The following is a 19,347-nucleotide window of genomic DNA, read 5'->3' on the forward strand; positions in this document are numbered from 1 at the left end:
TTTATAAAGAACACCAGTTTATGTTGCAATTTCAAGGACAATATGGAAATATGCCATCTCTTCTCTTCAAATAACTATGATACAAGATTAATATTCCACCATAATGATTCCCTAATACTCGAAACAGACAGATGGAGCAAGAGTACATTCGAGAGAATGACACTGCAGGTATCAAAGCGAAAATGCTAAATGAATGTAGTGCTAGAAACTAAACATTAGTAGTTTGATTAGTTACAATGACGAGGCACAGAGGCATACATGGAAATTTCAAAAACAACATTCAAATCCATGCAGGACACATATTTTATAAAAAACAACAAATGTGATCCAGCCTCTCCCACCATTTATGAAACAAAGGGTGGAAAATTTTGTAAAAAGACGTATGAGAGAGAGTCTGCAGTAAGAAAGTGAAAGAAATTCCAAGACAAATGGCTCCGTACTCTTGCTAGCCACCAACTGCAGCCAGGAATTTCCTCTTGCTTATTGGTTCTTCATTTAAGACAACAACATCACTCACTTTACTAAAAAGCTCTTCCAGCTGATCAACACCAAATCTTTGACAGTCTAGGGGTTTCTTGTAGCGTTGCTGATATATAGCCTCGAAACAACCAAGGAAAATCCGACAAGAATAGCTCACTAGAATTTCCTGCAATTCATACTTGAATTGTTCAAGATTTTGGTCAACTTCACAACAGGCTGTTGTCTCTGTGCTAGCCTTATCTTGGTTCTTCCTCTCCTCATGTTCCTCCACTACCACCCTTTCTTCATCTGAGAACTCATCTGACGAGCCAGCACCTGCCATAACATCTAAACTCTCCTCCTGAGAACACTTTCCTTTCTTATCCTTCCTTTGTAAAACTAAAGGAGGTGCAGTTGGGCTTGCCTTCCAGTTTCGAAGATAAACAAACTTCTTTTGGCCCTTGCCATCTATTGCCAATGCATCATTCATTTTCTTGAAAAGGTTCACCAGCTTGAAAGCCCCATATTCTGATACATAAAGAGGCCGTCCATAGAGCTTCTGGTACTCAGCAGGAACACGGGTAAGAGGTAAACATCCTCCTGAAAGTTCAAGTAGCTTCACCAATTGTACCTTCAGACCATTTATGTTCCCAGGTTGTACCCACATAGTAGAATGATATTGGTCATCATAGAATACGGGGCCTGCTGAAGCTTCATTCAAACCAGATGGAAGAGACTGTGATCTCATACTCGTGGGGAAATAAGGCATAGTTACCGAAGAACTATAGTATTCGGACAAGGACTGCGACACTACAGAGAAATCTCTTGAGTTGCAATAGTTCTGAGAGATTCCTCTGTATACTATTGCCTCTTCTTCATTTTGGCCATCAGCACTGTCATTTATGTGGCACCCCATGAGATAACCAGCAATATCAGCTGGTCCTGCATAAGGAGGCATTAAAGCCTTCGAGGGGGGTACAAAGCCTTCTCCACGAGCTACACTAGGCCAGTCCCAAACGAACTTCCCAGCATTGCTCAAAGCAGATGAGACACCTACTCCAGAAGGAATAACGAGGATCACAGTATATCCACGTTGACCAAGTATGTGGAGAGCTGGAGCAAAATCGACATCCCCAGATATAAGCATGATGGAAGAAGGTGGTGGATTGTCAAGGGCAAAAAGAAACATGTCCACTAAAATAGCTTTATCAGCAGCATCCTTTCTGCCATTTGGAACATCGATGAGTTTAACCCCAGTTCTCTGGCAGCCCTCTCTAAGTCGCCTAGGGAAGGAATTAAAATCCCCATATGCAGAAAACATCATAACAGCACCTTTAATTACAGGATGTACACGTAAAGCCATTCTGATATTGCCACCTACATCTTCAGGGCGGACATCACTGGGAACAGGGCAATTCTCAATGTCCCAAAGGATTGCAACAGGACCATCTAAAGAGCTTCGATTTTGCTGGTTTGAAGGAGGTTGAACTGTGTGCATGCTTGATTCTGCTGAACTCAGTATTCCCCTCTGTTCAGATGAATCAGCAGGCACCATAGGTCCTGATGTATTTGCATTAGCCATCGCTTTATTGTATGTTTAACAAATTAAAGAATCCTGCAGATGTCCACGAGAAGAAATAACATTAACTAATCAATACCAGGATGCTCTACACATAACTTATGACAAGATAGATGCAAGATGTGTAAATTTGAAGCTATCAATGACCATAGCCATCCTATTTTCCTAAAATGCATTATTTCAAATCATGTATTTTTATTACATCTAACACCTAATTACTTACCAGACTAGAATTTTAAAGTTAACATGGGAAAATTTGGAAAGAAAAAATCCAGTACCTTTATGACAACTGGAAAGGATACAGATATGGCATGTAAGTTCAGTAAATATCTTCTCACCGCTTATAATTTAGTCTAGTATTAATATTCTATATCCACTGTCTAGAAAAAAATGGAGTTGCATTTTGATGCAACCTAGAATCTGCAAGCACAAGTTAAAAATCTATTTCCAAATCCATGTCCCACATCAACAAGCACAGAGCAAACTAGGCCTCTTATTATTCTATAAATATCATGCTCATTATTGCTTTTACAAAGAAGAGTTAGTGACTACTTATTTCCAACACCCTCCTAATGAGTTCATTAAGCATTTCCACTATTGCCATTATAACTAGCACAACTGCATATAAGACCACATTCCAACTGCCACTTCACATATTAGTAACCCACAAATCTAGGCACAGTTTCCACAGTCAGATAATTAGATTGATTTATGACAGAGACAAGAACCACTCATTAAATTCCAACTAAAATAAGATCAGGCTAAATCATCTAAAACATCACACTTCCAATCATTCAATGCGTCAATTGGGGAAAATTTTAATCGGGAGCTTCAAACACATTGAAGTAAACAGCAGAATGATATTTTCGCTTAATGCTCATGTTCTGAAACTTTCAACTGGTGCAACTATCAGCCAGCATTTATCAAAGTGAAGTAAACTAAAGCCTTGGACTATTTTGACTCACTCTCTGATACGCTCTCAAATTCCTTATACTAAAAGCCAACTTAAGATATAGAAATTTACTAGAAAGCAGAACATAACAACAAAGAATCAACACACAAGCGGAAACTCCAACATCTAGTTATAGATTTCACCATTATGCATATGTGCATACACTTAAAAGGTGTATATTTCTTTGTACAAACATCTATCTGTTGCGCATGCAATGCACATGCACATTGTTCGACCCATTATCAGTCAAAATCTCAAGTAACCTGAAGTTACTTGTGTTATATAATGAAAAATCTGGTATAGAGAGGCATTTTGAAGCTAAAAGTCTTAAAATGAGCTTATGCTCACAGTGATGGGGCACTGCTCTAAAAAACCTTGCTCCAAAGACCACCAGAAGTTCTTGTGTTTTATACTGGAAAAAACATGACAAAGAGATGCAACTTGAAGAGATTTGCTCCAAAAGATCATTAGACAGCAGAAAATAACACTCACCACAAAGCAGAAGAAACACACAATAGGGGCAAACTAACTAAGCCAAGAAGTAAAAAATTACAGTTGATGGTAATTGGCAGCCTAAAACAAAAACTTTAACTGTAAAGAAATAATCGCATAATATAAGGATGTCTTGAATAAAAGAAACACATAAATTCCTATGTACAAAACTGCATACGAACTCACAGGTAAAAAAGCAACATAGCTTAGAGTGGTTCATCGTCAAAGGGGATTAAATTGAAGGCCAAAGTGATGTTATTTGATATTCCGAAACAAAATTTACCATAAATAACCAAAAACATTTCGACTAAGCTCAATAGAGCAGATATATAAACCATTATAAAGAACAATTCAGAGTTCCAACAAATGAAAATTCAATCTTATTCACTTATCCTTGGTCTTCACAGCCAAAAAAAGAAAACCCAATTAAAAACACTCAGAAAAGTAAAGGGAATTGAAATTCGCGTTTTATTAACAGAATTAAACATAAAAATAAGCATTAGCATCAAAGAGAAGAAAGGGGTACCTCATACAAAGAGTAGTAGTCGTCTATTAGATCCTGAAGAACAAGCACAAGTTTAAAGATCGAATAAGCAACCCAGTCCAATCCAATAAAGAGCAGAACACAAAACCCAGAAATATCAGCTACGCGTAATCAAGAGAGAGAGACCTGAGCATGGAGCAAAGAATTTATTTATTTTTAATTATCTTTTAATGGGTTTTTTGAGGGGACTATGAATATATGACTAATTATTATCATTATTTGACAGGGAAAAGAGAAGGAAAAAACTGAGATTATAGTGAATTATTATAGGATGCAGGAGAATTGTGAATATGGTGTTAAGAGTTTCGGATATTTTCTACAATTGGGCTTCAAAGGTGTTTTAACCCATAAATCGACAATTCATAGGAAACATTAGATAACATCGACATTAAACCGACATTAAATTTTTCATAATAAAACTTGAGACTTGAATTTAACTTATTACATCATCATTTATAATTAATATATAATATAATATATTATATTTTTTTCTATTTATTTTTATCAACTTAATTAACGATAATTATATTATAATTTGACGGTTGTCGAAAACTAAATTTTAAATTCAATATTTTATTTTTTTATGATTTATTTTTTATTTTATAAATAAAATTTTCATTTTTTTCAACATAAAACATTAACATGTTAATAATATTTACTGGAAAAAAGAAAGTCTTATTGGTGTTAAGAACAGGCTTACATTACAATCTTTTTATTAAATTTTTGTTTAAATACACCAGAAAATATAGTATAAGGATAAATATGTGCTCATATATACTGATAAATAGTTTATTTTTTACATAAATATTAATTAGTATATAATTTTATGTATATTTTATAATTAATATATTTAATTAATAAAATATTTTTAAATGAATACAAAGTTTAAAAAATAATTTTTTTAATTTATACAAAATACATATTAATGAATAAATTGACATAACATATCAATTATATTTATCTCATTAATTTTTTATATGGTTGGTATATCAATTGTTTCTAAAATTATTTTTATATTATTGTATTAATAAGTTAATTTAAAATAATTTATTATTCAAAATGTTACAAATAATTATAAAATATTAGAGATTTTATTATTTTATTATCTGAATTAAACTGTTATTTTTTATAAAAATAATAATAGCAACTCATACAATACATATCTATTTTCTTCTCTTAAAATCAATTTTTTTAATTAAAAACTGAATTAAATAAATAAAATTTATTAAAAGTATAAACAAAAGCGAAATCGATTAATTCATTTCTTTTGTTTGTTATATCAAGAATTTGCTCAGTCTAACTAGAAGGTATATATCAGTTGGGGAAAATAAAAAAGGAAAGAAAATGTTTTGTTATTTATGTTCTGCCATTAGAAAGGATAAGAAGAAGGATAGAACAGTGCTGTCAAAGAGGGAGTAGAAGATCTCTCCAAACACAAATAAATTCCCTGAATGCTTATGCTTGTATGCAAGAGAAGATTTCTCCAGACGACAACAGGCCTGAAATGATAAAGATGTTGTGCAGATGAAACTTCCTTCGCCAGGATTCCAAGTGGAGGTTGTGCCAGTAGATATTATAATGGCGCCACCCCAGCAGGGCCAAACAGTGAAACTAGTGCTGATAATTAAGTTTAAGTGAAGGATCAAGTGCAGCTGCAGCTGTTACAGGCTAAAATAGAAGACCGGGAAAGTAATGGGAAAGACGATGTGTTCTCTAACACTGAGGTAAGAAGAATCCGCGTCCACCATAACCGCCTCTAGTTCAGAAACTAATTCCTGAATCCGCTCTGGTTGCAAGTTCAACACATTCAACCCAACAATTTTCTATTGGGAACAAGGGTTCAGATATGCATGCTTCTAGTCGGACAAAAAGTGATGCAGCTGGTGGAGTTGTGCTCAGAATTTTAGAGAACAGAAGTGGGATAAATTTAAGATTGAATTTCATACCGTTAGTTATATTTATATACATACATGACATTTCATTTGCTAATCAGATGGATTTCCATTCTATTGCAAGAATCACAAGCTTAAAAAGTATGTTTTCAAGACAATGTATATCACTATCTCAATTCTATCTTTTGATATTCATTTGAATCATGCATTCGAACCAAAACTGGAACATCTTACTCAAATTTGTTAAGAAATCAACACAAACGTTCTTCTTTCATATATGCTAATGCAACTCTATTAATCCTTGATGAATGCAGCGCATCTTTTAATCAGAGCAACAGAATTTTCACTTGTCAAGTTCTCAATATGAAAGCAATGCCCTTCATCTTTGTTTTCTACAATATCTACATTTCCTTTCCACCCACTTCTCTTTAACTCATCATAGTACCATTGTCCCACTACTCTCAAATGGTCTTTTTCAGACACAAACACCAACGCCTTGTCACAACCAAGCTTGGCCAAATCTTGTACACTTGGTTTGAGTCTTGGATCATCCAACCCATCATTGGATGGGCACATATATAACCACATTTTGTCATCATCCGTACCACCAAAACATGGATGCACCAATACCATACCAACCACTTTCACTCCAAGTAGACCCATTGATCCTACCCGTACTACTAAGTTGTGGGAAATGTTACCTCCAGCGCTATCTCCACCAATGAAAACCCGCCCAAAATCCGCATGCTCATTCAGCCAAGTTTCAGGTCCATCCCCATTTACATGGGTTGCTACCCATTGAAGCCCCGCCCATGAATCCTCATAACAAGCGGGTATAGGTCGATCCGGAAACAACCCGTACTCTACGGATACTACGATGGCATTAGCTTCAGCAGCCAAGGTGGAGAGGTACCCTCGATGAGGTAGTGAAAAAGCGGATTCGAAGCAGAACCCACCCCCATGGATGTGGAATAAGAGAGGGAGTCTCCTTGTCGGGTCATGAATAATAGGCAAGAAAATACGAACCGATAGAGAAGAAGGCTGGGATGAAATGACAACATCCAGGGACTTGACCCCTGTAAGAGGGTCATCAGATGGAGGAACTGTATGGATTTGATTAAACATTTCGAGACGACCATCTTTGTAAACTTTGAAGAAACGAAACTCATGGGCGATGTCTTCATTGTTGGAGGGCTCCATTTTTCTTGACCCTTGATATTGGTAAGAGATGGAGCAAGAAAACAATAAGCTGAAACAGGAAAAGAGAAAGAGGTTGAAGTTTAGGGTTTTGATTATGGAAAACCATGATAGGGCGACTGACAGTGGCACAAGTATCCATGATTAGATCCTTAATTTTCTGCCGCTGATTCTCTTGGAGCCCCAACGGTAAAAGCATTTTCAGAAAGAAAAGAAAAAACAATAGTTTACTTTAATCTAAAAACTGATACGAAAGGAAAATAGATATATTAAATATGTATTGAAATAACTAAAAGAATTAAATTATGAAACAGAAATTTTTATATTTTGTTTTTATGACCCACAACACTAATTTTAAGTTTGGGGTGAAGTTGCATTTTTGTCGTCATCCGTACCACCAAAATATGGATGCACCAATACCATACCAACCACTTCCACTCCAGGTAGACCCATTGATCCGACCCGAACCACTAAGTTGCCGGAAATGTTCCTTCCAGCGCCATCTCCACCAATGAAATCCCGCCCAAAATCCGCATGCTCATTCTGCCTTAAGAGTGTCATAGCTCAATTAAAATTCTGAATTCTGACTTCAAATTTTAAATATGTATCATCCAATTCATTCTAAGTTAGTCCCATTAACTCTAAATATAAAATCTTTAAAAAAATAATTAACATTCTATGAATCCATCATCTAAATTCTTTTTAGGGGAGAAAAGCTAGAATCTTTTTTTATTCGTAAAAGGTACAACAACATCCTTAAACTTATTAGAAAAATCCAATTAAGTTTTCATCTTTTTTTTTTCTCAATTAAATTCATTAACTTTTATAAAAAATCTAATTAAGTTTCTAACTTACTTTTTGGCTCAATTAAATCTATTAACTTTTATAAATGGTCCAATTAACCCATAATGCTAACAGCGTCTAAAATGCTGTTTAAGTATAAGGATCCCATTATTTTAAGAGAGCGAATAATAACTATTCTAAATATTTTAAAATCACGTTTATGTCATATAAAGGAGAGAAAGCCATTTTTTTCTTTATTTTTGTACAATTAGTATTTATAAATCCTAATTTACAAAAAAAAAAGAGTAGTGATTTCTTTTCTCATCTGAAATGGCAGCAATATTTTCGTCTTCTTCATCACGCTTATTTTTAAGTAGAGAGTGAGTGCAAGTTGTTGAGTTAGATTACATCTCACTACCTTCAATATGTTTTTGCATAAAGATGCACACTTCAGAGAGGAGACCAATCATAAAACGAGGTTCTACAATTATAGGAGCTATGATGTAAGTTAAATAAACAAGAAAAAGTGGTTTTATTTCTCTCATATGATATGAGCGTGACTTTAAAATATTCAGAGCGGTTATTATTCGCGCTCTCAAAATAATAAGACTCTTACACTTAATAATATTTTGGATACTATTAGCATTAGGGAGTTAATTGAATATTTTATAAAATTTAATGGGTTTAATTGGCCAAGAAAAAGATAAAAATTTAATTGGATATTTTACAAAAATTAATGGGTTTAATTGAGCTTAAAAAGAATGAAAACTCAATTAGACTTTTCTAATAAGTTTAAGAATTTTTTTTTACCTTTTGCTTTTTCTATTTTATTCTCAAAATCTTATTATTATCTATATCATATCATTTGAGAAGTCTCTATTTATTGCACTCTAAATATACAACAATCATCAAAATTATTTTTTTCTACTTTTATTGGAGTATTCCATTTTTGTGTATAAACTTCATATGTGCATAATGACTTTAATTTCTTAATAATGTGAATTCGATAGTCAAAATTTGTGGGAAAGTTTTGGCTAAGTTCTAATTGTTTTAGCTTTTATTTTAGGTATTGACTTCAAGAGAATAAGTTATGGGTGCTAGACTTGAAGAAATAGACTTATGCATGTTACGTTCCTAGAACTTTCTTTTGCAAACTTGTAGATAATTTCTTTTTACAGTGATAACAAAAGTGCCTTATTTTTTATGAAGATGTTCGAACTTTGTATGATTTATGGTTTTAAGATTTCTTAATTTTTCGATTTGCTTGTGATTTTGATAACCATATCACTTTTTAATAATGGAAATCAAAAACATTTCTAATTAGTTAAATACAAATATGTTTAAAACTTAAAGAAAAATAAAGCATTTTTAAGAAAAAATAATAAAGCGGAGAAAGATAATTGGATAAAGAAAAAAAATTTAAAGTTCAAGAAACAAAAAAAAGTTTATATAAAAATTAATATTTGAAGTTTTAATTTATTAAATAAATTTAAAATAATGTTTGTTAGACATGTTCTTCATCAAAGGAAATTTGGACTGATTTGGCTGTAAAATATAGAAATTCATGGATTTATTTGTTAAAAGGGAAAATATTCGAATTTGATCCTTTGACACTATTTCAAGGGGCAAATTGAATCTCTTTCATAAATATAAGCATTTAGAAAGTATATTCTTATCTTATTTTTTTAATATTCTACGCATCTGGTCGCACTTGTAACCATGCGATGTGATGACTCAGCATCTAAAGGTTTAAATGTCATGCAAAATATAAGTTTAAATGCTTAAATGGTTAAAATATAAGTTTAGGGGTATAACTGACTAAGATGGCAAAATCTAAAAGTATAATAAATAGTAAATTGCTAAGAGCTAAATTATATTGATTTTTCTTTTAATGTAAAAGGTGTAGACACCGTGTAAATGAGTACAACTTTGCTTAAATAGTAAATACTTTAACCTAATATATCTTGCTAGCAGATACATAATGTGAGATAAATTCAGAGTTAATTCGAGCTTAATTTAGTAAATCAGCAGTTATTTTCCATGCAAAGATAATCTTTATCCTTTTTTACTTCAAAATAACTTAGACGTCCTGATATGAACAAAACTAGCACAATAAAGTTGAGTTAGGACTCTTTGTTGGATTAAAATTTCTTGAGTTAGTAGGATTTGCATCATCAAGACTCCTTGTTGGATTAGGATTCGTTGTGCTAGTTTGGTTCGTACCGCGTCTTGAAACAGTTCATGTTATTTAGCTCTAATTTGAATAATTTTTCTTTAAAAAAATAAAATTAATTGAAAGTGAAATTGAGACATTAATCAAATAGGAGACTTAACCTAAAGTATTTGATATTCTTAATAATATCTAAAAAGGAAACAAATCCATATCTTTATTTCATTAATTAATTGGATTTTGAGTCATTTCAACATAATGCATATTTACTTTATAAATATATATATATATATCTTGTTTCCAAATAAAATACAACTCACCTTAGTTTGGAAAGGACTAGTCTTGACCTATTCTCAAATAGACCTTTACACCTAAGTATTGCTTATATTTAGTTAGTCTCAAGTTAATTTGAAGCTAATTGTGTAATTTTAATTTTTCATTTCATATAATGTTAGTTTATATTTACAAAAAATCTAAAAATTTATCGATTTAAATATTATTATGTGATATACGTATAATAAAATATAAAATTTAATTTTAGGGTGAGAAAAATAATATAACTATTAAAGGATACTCTTTATAGGAAAGTTTTGGTAAAGGAATACATTAGAACATGCAATCATTAAATGATCTTTATTACATTACATTATTGTTAAAGCAAAGGCAAGGGGAAGTTAATTTCAGCCCTTGAAACAGCAGCAAGCTAATGGGGAACCTTTAAAACCCATACAATCTCCTGTTGCAAATCCTTTGGAAATGCAACTCTGTTGGCAGTTGGGGAAATTTGAACATGGTCCTAGGCATGATGGTGTTGGACCTAATGCAGCTGTTGGTCCTACCTCTGAAAGAATTCAATTTTATAAATTATTGTTACCACTAAGATAATTAATAATATTTAAAAGAAACATGCAATCCATTACCAATTACATTCCATCAAGTCTAGTAAATATTATGAGAATATATTTTACCTGAAATCAATAACAAACCGAAGCATAAAATCACCAAAAGCAAGCAGGGGCGTTGAATGGCACACAGAATTTGGCGAGTCGTCATTGTCTCAATTGATAAACTATGAAAAAACTGAAATTTCTGAATTGATAGGCTGTGAAGAAAAGTTGACAGGTTTTATACAGGATTTCCATCTATACATATTTGGCATGTTCCTGTGAGAAAAGGAAGAAGAAATGTGCATCATCGTCCTTAAAAGAAAAGTTAACAGGTACAAAATCTGTAAATTTATTTCATTAACAAATTGGATTATGAGATACTATTTTTATTCTTAGGTTTGGATTTTCTTGAACAAAATGAAGTTGTAAGAACTACTGATAATTATCTTGTTGGGAAGTATACTTACTTTAATAAGGATTGGTTTTGTGATATTGAATTGATTGTTTGAATCAATAAATTTGGCTCTTACTATTTGTAATGTATGACTTCTAAATATGGATTTAATTGTATAAGTTTAACCCGCAAGATTAATGAATAATATATCGAAATTTGCCTTTTGCATCTATTCTTCTTCCCAAATTGGAGAGTGACAACAAAAGCTTCTGAAATTCTTATTAAAAAAATGAATTGGTGTTGTTTTTGTTGATTATTTTTATTCTGCACTTAATCTTTTGAATATTAACGGTTGCGCCCAACACAAGAGAAGATGATGACATGTGTACTGAATAAAACTCTTCCTTGTGGCTTGTGCTCCTAAATTTTGAGAAAGTTGTATGGTTTGTTTGTTGTAGAGTGCGTTTCTTCAATTGTGTGCAGTAATATGGTTTCATTGCAGGAGGCAAGAGCAAGAATAGAACACATTGGATATGTAGCTTAGTGGTCAAGTGAATGAAGGGTCAAGAGTTCAATTTCTTGCAGCTCTATTCCCATTTAAGAATTTCCATTGCATATGTCATGCTGCAACATGTAGTTCATTCCTTTGTTGGAAAGAAGAAGTTCATCCCGAAACAATAATACATTTAGAAAGCATTCAAAAGCTTCACTTTCACTGGCTATTCAAAGTAAAAGCCAACTAGAACGGACCCCTCGTTAACCTCAAGATACATCAATACTACCATGTTTCAACTTGAACAATTTTCAGGACTTGCACAACAGCAGTGTTGCAACTTCATGGTTATATTTACATAATAGAAGTCTTGTAAAAGATTCTCAACTAAAATATAAGCGTGTCCAGCAAGCATGTCATGATAACACTGTACAAACAATGTGCTTGTGTCCAAATTAAGGTTCAAGCAGGGAAAACAAAAAGAATCTTATGATACCTGGCCTGATTGAAAAAATAGATCAACCCCAGTGAATGTTAATTCAGCCACCAAACCATGATTTATGATTGCAAGACCCTCTCAATTGCAGCGATATAGAATTCCTTTGGCATGGTACCGACCACTGTCTCTCGCTTCTCTCCATTCTTGAAGAGCATAACCACTGGCACAGCCTTAATCTCATAGCTCTCAGCTATTTGCAAGTCACTGTCTGTGTTTAGTATAAAGCACTTGAGTTTTCCATTATACTCTCCTGCAATTTCATCGATCACTCTGTGAACCATTCTGCAAGGCCCACACCAACTTGCATGGAATTCAACTAAGACGGGGGTATCACTGTTCACAATCAATTTCTCCCATGAGTCCTCGGTGACAACTGCAGCTGTGCAATACATATGTCAAAAGATCTGGTCAAGCATGAAATCCTATATTACACTCTTAGATTGGATGTCTCATCAAAATCTTAGGCATAAAATGTATTTTGGGAACCACCAATCAAGCAGAAATTAAAACAATGCCCAGGAAGGAGGGCTCCATATATCAGACAAAACAATAGTTATCAAGATATAGTTTTATTCTCTCGATTACTTGGATGAACAATGAGAATGATGAAAAGCATTTCGGTTGCCATCTTTTTAAGGATCTCTACTCATATTGCTTGCATGTGCACAGTCAAAGAAATGGATCAAGCAAGAGTTAGTTCAACTGACACAAGCATTTCATGTTCTTTGCAAAAATAAGAAACTGAGAGACACATGGCATTCAGAAAACTCTGATAGATGAGTTTCTGCATAACATAACAAGCAATGAGGTGCAAAGCACCCAATTCCATACCAACAGCATAAGAACAAAATCATGCTAGATTCTCTCTATGGGAAAGAAATTAAACACTAAACGATGTTCTTAAGGAACAATACAACCCAGAACCATCTAAGTGTCTGCATAAGGGATTAATTTAACTTCTTTTACTGTTTTACTCATCCCTTCTCTACTTTTCTATGCTTCAATCCACTATAGAACATCCAAAATCATTGGATTAACGAATATGTGCAAATGCTCGATTTGCCTCTGCCATGTTGTGAACCATTTCTTTTTTCCTCACAGCGTTTCCATTCCCTTTAGCAGCATCAATTAACTCACAACTCAACTTAAAAACCATATCTTGACCCTGGCGTTCGCGCGCAGCATTCAACAACCATCTAATAGCCAAAGCTCTAGCCTGTGCTGAACCCAACTCAACAGGAACTTGATGGCTAGATCCACCAACACGTCTTGATTTAACAGAAACAACAGGAGTCATTTCATGTACAGCTTGACGCAAAACATACAATGGATTCGAAGAGGTATTTTCTTGGATCCTTTTCAAAGCTTTATAAATGATATAAAAAGCTAAAGATTTCTTGCCCTTTTTTAGAATACGATTGACAAATAAGTTAACTAAACGATTATGATAAATTGGATCAGATTTAGCAGCAGTTGTAGTACTAGTAGTTCTTTTGTGTTTGTGTCCTGTAATATAAAAATTAGAAACAAGAAATGAAATGGGTATATAGCAAAAACAAGAACAAGAAATTAAGAAAACCCAGATCAAGAAACGCAATAAAGAAACTAAATATTAGGGTCTTATCATTGTTACCTCGAGAATCGCGTGAGCAAAGAATCTTGAGAGGAGAAAAAGGAGGAGTTTTGAGAGAGATACTTGACTTTGGGCTTTTGAAGGGAAACGGGAGATGGGTATGGTTGAGAGAGGTGGCGCGTGGACAAAAGAGAGAGGAAAGTGAAGTTGCAGCAGCAGTAGCAGCACCAGCAGCAGAAGTAGAAGCAGAAGCCGCCATTGTTTGAATGATTGGAGAAAATGTGAAAGACAGCAGAGCCTGTGTGATATCAGTGCGTAAATTTTTTCTTTAAAAAAAAAATTAAAGGAAAATGAAACAAAAGAAAGACACGCTCGGTGGGACTCGAACCCACAATCCTCTGATTAGAAGTCAGATGCCTTATCCATTAGGCCACGAGCGCCTTTCGATGTTAACCCTCAGTTTATGCAATTGACAAGGACTAATGGTGTTATTTTTATTTATTTGATGGATTGCAACCTGATAAGTTCCTGGATTCTATTTATTTGATGGAAGTCAATAATAGCAAATCAAAATATTGCATAGACAATCTGGAGTAATAGTGCTATTTTTATTATATTTGCATAAAAATATGCATACATTTTCATTTTGCAAATTTTGTTGATCAAGTAAGTTGTTTTACATTCTAAATACACCATATTTGGTGTCTTCTAAAGGATGGTTCATGGAAGCAGAGATGCAAAGACTTATGATTTTCCTTGTGTCAGCAGGATCAATGATTCCATCATCCCAGAGCCTTGCTGTGGAATAATAAGAATTTCCTTCTCTCTCGTATGCCTCCACAACCTTTGCCTTGAATCTTTCCTCTTCTTCTTTTGTCCACTGCAATGTGCATATACATACTCCAAGTCAGTTTCAACTAAGCTTATGAAATGTGTCCATTGGAAGTAATGCTCTAGAAAGTAAAGTCACCTGAATTCCGTTCTTTTTCTTGTTTGCCATTTCTATTTGAGACAGTACACCAGCAGCCTATGCATTTTCAAGCATACATACCAAGTAGATCAGCACTCAAAACGGAACCACTACATAAATCAGGATCAAAATGCTACTTATTAATGTTGACACACAGTGTCTTCTAAGCATTGCCAAGCGAAGGCAGACAACAGATGCATATAAGAGTTCTGTATATTCTTAACTTTTCATTTCTGCATTTAGTTGTTCATTTAAAGCCAATGAATTAAATTTTGTTAAATTGATGATATGAAAGGAGTGCAGACATTACCTGAGCACCACCCATCACAGATATTCTAGCATTTGGCCAAAGAAACATAAAATTGGGGCTATATGCACGACCACACATTGCGTAGTTTCCAGCCCCAAAGCTTCCGCCAATGATAATAGTTACCTTGGGAACCTGTACAAGCATTAATCAGAAATAAAAAAAATAAAAAAATCTCTTCTTCTCTGTCTTATTCATTTTTTCCAGAGCATACAACTTGTCATAAAAAGGAATCTGGAGTTTCCTCACATGTATAATGAGATTTATTCTGAACCACCACTTAGAAAGGAGCAAAAATCAAAAAGAAAAAAAAGCAACCAACCTTTGCACAAGAAACTGCCATTACCATTTTCGCTCCAGATTTTGCAATACCATTTGCCTCAGACCTTGAACCAACCTGCCAAATGAAATGGTCACTGTTCAATACTACTGTCAATTTGCATTGATTCAATGAATCAGAACTTTTCCTTTTCAAAGAGAGACAGAAGCAAAATCATGGTCCAACAAAAGCAGCCCACAAAATTTAAATTTAAAGAAAAGCATCATATACTATCTCAAAAGATATAGTATACAAGACGTAAGACGGCAGAAACACTTAACATATCAAGTTGGCAAAGCTTATAAAACCATGGTGGATATAATTCTTAACTCGTTTTTCAAAGCATTTTCAATCTAGAGAAGCTTTCATTTAAAATTCCCAGATTCCTCTGGCTTGCATATCAGAGGTCACTTGTGTTTTCCACTTTTCATATGGGAAAGGAGAGATCATCAAAAGTATGAAAACCTCAAATGCAATCTTTATACAAATCAATGCAACTATATAATATTGTAAAATAAGCAAAGCAGATATTTTTAATAGACTTGATCTATGTGCTCGGGCTTCTCTCTGTTGTGCATTTTATTAAGAGAAAATGCAATGGACTTGTACGTATAATCCCACATTTTAAGGTTCAGCTAATATTGTTTTATTCCTTTAGACCCAAATCTTTCTCCTGCATTTTCCTCTCATATTTCTTGGGCCTTCACTATTCAGTAAAACCTGGAACACGACTAAGTCTTATATTTTCTTTTTCTTCTTCTTTTAAAATAATTATCACCCACATAACTGATATATTATTTGTCAATGGGCTCATTTTTGTCCTGGATCAACCATACTAAACAATGTTTTTTGAAAAGCAAGGGACAAAGTAGTTCTACTGCATCAATTAGTTAAAAGTCTCCGTTCTCATAACAGTATACATAACATAATCAGGACGCTTCAGCAACAGATTATAAGAAAGCAATGTTGATTAACATACCATGAATCCAGTTATATTCTGAAGGAAGACCAAAGGAATGTTTCGTTGAGTGCATAGCTCAATAAAGTGGGCCCCCTTTAGAGCAGATTCATTAAACAATATCCCATTGTTTCCAATGATTCCAACAGGTTGGCCAAAAATTCTAGCAAACCCTGTCACAAGAGTCTGTGAATGCATGGAATCACATTAGTAATAAATGTCACAAGGAAAACCCAAACAATTTAGAAATACAAGTCATCGAAATGTCCTCACAGTTCCATACAATTTCTTGAATTCATCAAATTCACTGCCATCAACAATTCTAGCAATAACTGAGCGGATATCAAAGGCCTGCTTAAGATCTGCTGGAGCAATAGATCGGAGCTCCTTTACATCATATAATGGTTCTTTAAAATCAAGATTTAGATTATGCAATCCATTCATCATTCCTTGCTTTCCAGCCATGTTCAAGTTCTTGATAATGCTCCTCCCAAGAGCAAGTCCATGCAGTTCATCTACAGAAGGAGATCAATTTAAGCATGTGGTCAGTAAGCAAGAGATTAGGTTTGTTCCATGTTCCATGTTCGATGCAGAGAGCAAGAGAAAGATCCATAACCATTACATTTCACTGTTCAGACTTCACTAAACTCATAGGATAATATTTTATAAACTAATAAGTCATGCTAGCATAAAATAAGGCTTGTCTTAGATAGAGCACTATAATATCCAACCACTATGTAAGTGGCACATTAGAGGTCTAGTAACCAAAGGACCAGGATCATGCATACCTTGAGCAAAGTAGTCTGAGACCCCAGATGTCTTGCAATGAAGAGCAGCACCCCCTAAATCCTCTGCAGAGACTTCCTCTCCTGTAGCAGCCTAGCATAATTTATCCTTTAGATCTAATTTACAATTTTTAGAGCAACTATGTAAATTCCTTACATGTAAAGCATGCAATGGTTCACATGCAAGCAAAAGAACACATCCACATATGCCATATAATATTTTCTGACCTTTACAAGTGGTGGTCCAGCTAAAAATATAGTTGCATTTTCTTTGACCATTACACTTTCATCAGCCATTGCAGGAATATAGGCACCACCAGCCGTGCAAGAACCCAATACCAGCGCAATTTGAGGAATTCCTTCAGCAGACATTACAGCTTGATTGTAGAAAATTCTGCCAAAATTTTCCCTGTCAGGAAAAACCTCAGCCTGCTTTGGAAGAAAAGCACCTCCACTATCAACAAGATATATACAGGGTAATTTGCACTGAGCAGCAATTTCTTGTGCCCGAAGATGTTTCTTCACTGTAATAGGATAATAAGTTCCTCCCTTAACAGTAGGGTCATTTGCCACAAACATACAAAGGCGCCCATGAACAGGACCTATTCCAGTTATTATCCCCCCAGATGGTAAGGCTTCTTCATATAATTCATGGCCTGCAAGCTAAATGCACTAAATATATAATAAGAAGCAGAGGCATCATAGATTGTGTTACAAGATGTACAAGTAAATCTTCTTAATATACAAACTATTTAGCTGGGTTATCAAGTCCAAAATGTGACTTGTAGTGGCATCAACAACATAGTGATGCTTATTTGACATGATACCTAGATCACTGAAGAGTTATAATATCCAACAAGCTAAGGCCCTGATCGCGCATAACCAAGAGAGAAAATACATGCCCTAACCTTGAGACCAGAACCTGAACTATTTTCTCAAGTGTCGAAAGAATTTAACCAGCACTTAGCACACAAAATAACAACATGCTAGCTTCCCGAAATTGAGAAACTCCCATCCAACTGATCCAAATCTATGCATCAAACCTACTAAGTTAAGCGCATTCGTTTCTTCCAAACACCAAAAGACACTAAAAAATCCTAAATTTCCGATGCATTTTTCAACATCAAATATAAAGACTTGCAATAACCAAATTTTATTAAAGAAAAGACAGAGATAGTGAAAAAGTTCCCAAAACCTGAGAGAGCTCAAGGAAGGAAGAGCCAGGGTCAATTAGCTTATCAATTCTTTCTCTTGGCAAAAGCTTATTCCTACTTCTGTTCCGTTTAACAACTGCCTCTCCTCCTCCAGCTAGAATCTTAAATAAAAAAGAAAAAACAGCCCTTTTCAATTCTCAAACAGAAAGGCATAAATACATAAATAAACATCCTTTCACAGTGCACATAACATAAATGACATACAACATGCCTTATTTATATGGGATTGGAGTTGGGACATAAGTTCATCCATAGCATTGGAGTTTCGCAAAAAACCATCAGAGTTTGGGTCGATGCCATCAGGAAGGACTGACATGCTACAAAAGTTTCCTTCTTTATGGAGAAACTGAATTGGGTTCGTTCTCCTCCATGGATTTGAGTTCAAGCTTGAAGATGTTAAAACTGAAACTGCTTTTCTTGATACGTTCCTCAACATTGTCTGTGTAATATTTTTCTCTCTCTCAATATTTTCTCCCTCAAATGAATAATTTGATCATGTCCCAGTTCCTACAACTCACTTTAATAATAGTCTCCGACTGCTTGATTTTGCTTGTGTGGAATCCATATCCATTCTATTTATGTTTCTTGCTTATCTTGGAAACCAACTCTTATCACCGGTGAAATAAAGAAATTTTTATTTTTTTGGCTTACTATTTCCAAACCCAACTTTGCTATGGTTACGCCAATCTTTTTGGTGTTAGTTTTCTCTTGTTATTTTGATTTTCTTTTTCATGTTATTAACTTTTCTCTTTTTTTCTTCAACAAATGATTACAAATGAGGCCAATGATAAATTTATTTTGAAGACTCATTCAAAATATCTATTAATATTATTAATTATTATTATTATTATTATTATGAAAATGACGCATACAGAGCAAA

The 19,347-nt window shown here is 34.0% G+C and overlaps 4 protein-coding genes and 1 non-coding gene across 8 annotated transcripts; all 5 read right to left on the reverse strand.

The window, feature by feature from the left end:
• Positions 1–43: 43 nt before the first annotated feature.
• Positions 44–4,375, reverse strand: LOC8275288. Its single transcript, XM_002518705.4, has 2 exons — positions 4,009–4,375; positions 44–2,074 (listed from the first exon to the last, which is right to left on the reverse strand). The coding sequence occupies exon 2, from the start codon at positions 2,039–2,041 to the stop codon at positions 446–448; it is 1,596 nt and encodes a 531-aa protein (XP_002518751.1). The 5' UTR covers positions 2,042–2,074; positions 4,009–4,375; the 3' UTR covers positions 44–445.
• Positions 4,376–5,862: 1,487 nt separating this feature from the next.
• Positions 5,863–7,401, reverse strand: LOC8275289 (2-hydroxyisoflavanone dehydratase). The gene has a single exon (XM_002518706.4). It carries the CDS (start codon positions 7,116–7,118, stop codon positions 6,213–6,215), a length of 906 nt encoding a protein of 301 aa, XP_002518752.1. The 5' UTR covers positions 7,119–7,401; the 3' UTR covers positions 5,863–6,212.
• Positions 7,402–12,174: 4,773 nt separating this feature from the next.
• LOC107261219 (30S ribosomal protein S7, chloroplastic) lies at positions 12,175–14,287 on the reverse strand. Of its 2 annotated transcripts, none has more exons than XM_048375676.1 (2): positions 13,975–14,227; positions 12,175–12,720 (listed from the first exon to the last, which is right to left on the reverse strand). In XM_048375676.1, the coding sequence occupies exons 1-2, from the start codon at positions 14,171–14,173 to the stop codon at positions 12,401–12,403; spliced, it is 519 nt and encodes a 172-aa protein (XP_048231633.1). In that variant the 5' UTR covers positions 14,174–14,227; the 3' UTR covers positions 12,175–12,400. The 2 variants fall into 2 exon arrangements, with proteins under 2 accessions (XP_048231633.1, XP_015574424.2); XM_015718938.3 differs by lacking the exon at positions 12,175–12,720 and adding an exon at positions 12,895–13,847 and having other exon boundaries at positions 13,975–14,287.
• Positions 14,282–14,354, reverse strand: TRNAR-UCU. The gene has a single exon. It is a non-coding gene; the product is annotated as a tRNA-Arg (tRNA).
• A 149-nt stretch (positions 14,355–14,503) lies between these two features.
• On the reverse strand, positions 14,504–19,192 carry LOC8275358 (methylcrotonoyl-CoA carboxylase beta chain, mitochondrial). Of its 3 annotated transcripts, none has more exons than XM_015718946.3 (10): positions 18,679–19,179; positions 18,449–18,568; positions 17,482–17,916; positions 17,257–17,347; positions 16,742–16,983; positions 16,490–16,654; positions 15,514–15,588; positions 15,195–15,326; positions 14,885–14,941; positions 14,504–14,794 (listed from the first exon to the last, which is right to left on the reverse strand). In XM_015718946.3, the coding sequence occupies exons 1-10, from the start codon at positions 18,901–18,903 to the stop codon at positions 14,591–14,593; spliced, it is 1,746 nt and encodes a 581-aa protein (XP_015574432.2). In that variant the 5' UTR covers positions 18,904–19,179; the 3' UTR covers positions 14,504–14,590. The 3 variants fall into 3 exon arrangements, with proteins under 3 accessions (XP_015574432.2, XP_048231631.1, XP_048231632.1); XM_048375674.1 differs by having other exon boundaries at positions 17,482–17,682; positions 18,679–19,178; XM_048375675.1 differs by lacking the exon at positions 14,504–14,794 and having other exon boundaries at positions 14,880–14,994; positions 18,679–19,192.
• Between the last annotated feature and the right edge of the window lie 155 nt (positions 19,193–19,347).

The sequence above is a fragment of the Ricinus communis genome, chromosome 6 (genome assembly GCF_019578655.1).
Source record: "Ricinus communis isolate WT05 ecotype wild-type chromosome 6, ASM1957865v1, whole genome shotgun sequence".
Lineage (NCBI taxonomy): Eukaryota > Viridiplantae > Streptophyta > Magnoliopsida > Malpighiales > Euphorbiaceae > Ricinus > Ricinus communis.

What these genes read in the sequence shown, in the direction of transcription:
- LOC8275288 (XM_002518705.4), bottom strand. Translation starts at nt 2,041, where the DNA reads ATGGCTAATGCAAATACATCAGGACCTATGGTGCCTGCTGATTCATCT.
- LOC8275289 (XM_002518706.4), bottom strand. Translation starts at nt 7,118, where the DNA reads ATGGAGCCCTCCAACAATGAAGACATCGCCCATGAGTTTCGTTTCTTC.
- LOC107261219 (XM_015718938.3), bottom strand. Translation starts at nt 14,173, where the DNA reads ATGGCGGCTTCTGCTTCTACTTCTGCTGCTGGTGCTGCTACTGCTGCT. An exon ending in TTGCTCACGCGATTCTCGAG is followed by an intron (nt 13,848 to 13,974) that starts GTAACAATGATA and finishes TTTATATTACAG; the next exon opens with GACACAAACACAAAAGAACT.
- LOC8275358 (XM_015718946.3), bottom strand. Translation starts at nt 18,903, where the DNA reads ATGTTGAGGAACGTATCAAGAAAAGCAGTTTCAGTTTTAACATCTTCA. An exon ending in CTGGACCACCACTTGTAAAG is followed by an intron (nt 17,348 to 17,481) that starts GTCAGAAAATAT and finishes AAATTATGCTAG; the next exon opens with GCTGCTACAGGAGAGGAAGT. An exon ending in TCAAGAAATTGTATGGAACT is followed by an intron (nt 16,655 to 16,741) that starts GTGAGGACATTT and finishes ATGCATTCACAG; the next exon opens with ACTCTTGTGACAGGGTTTGC.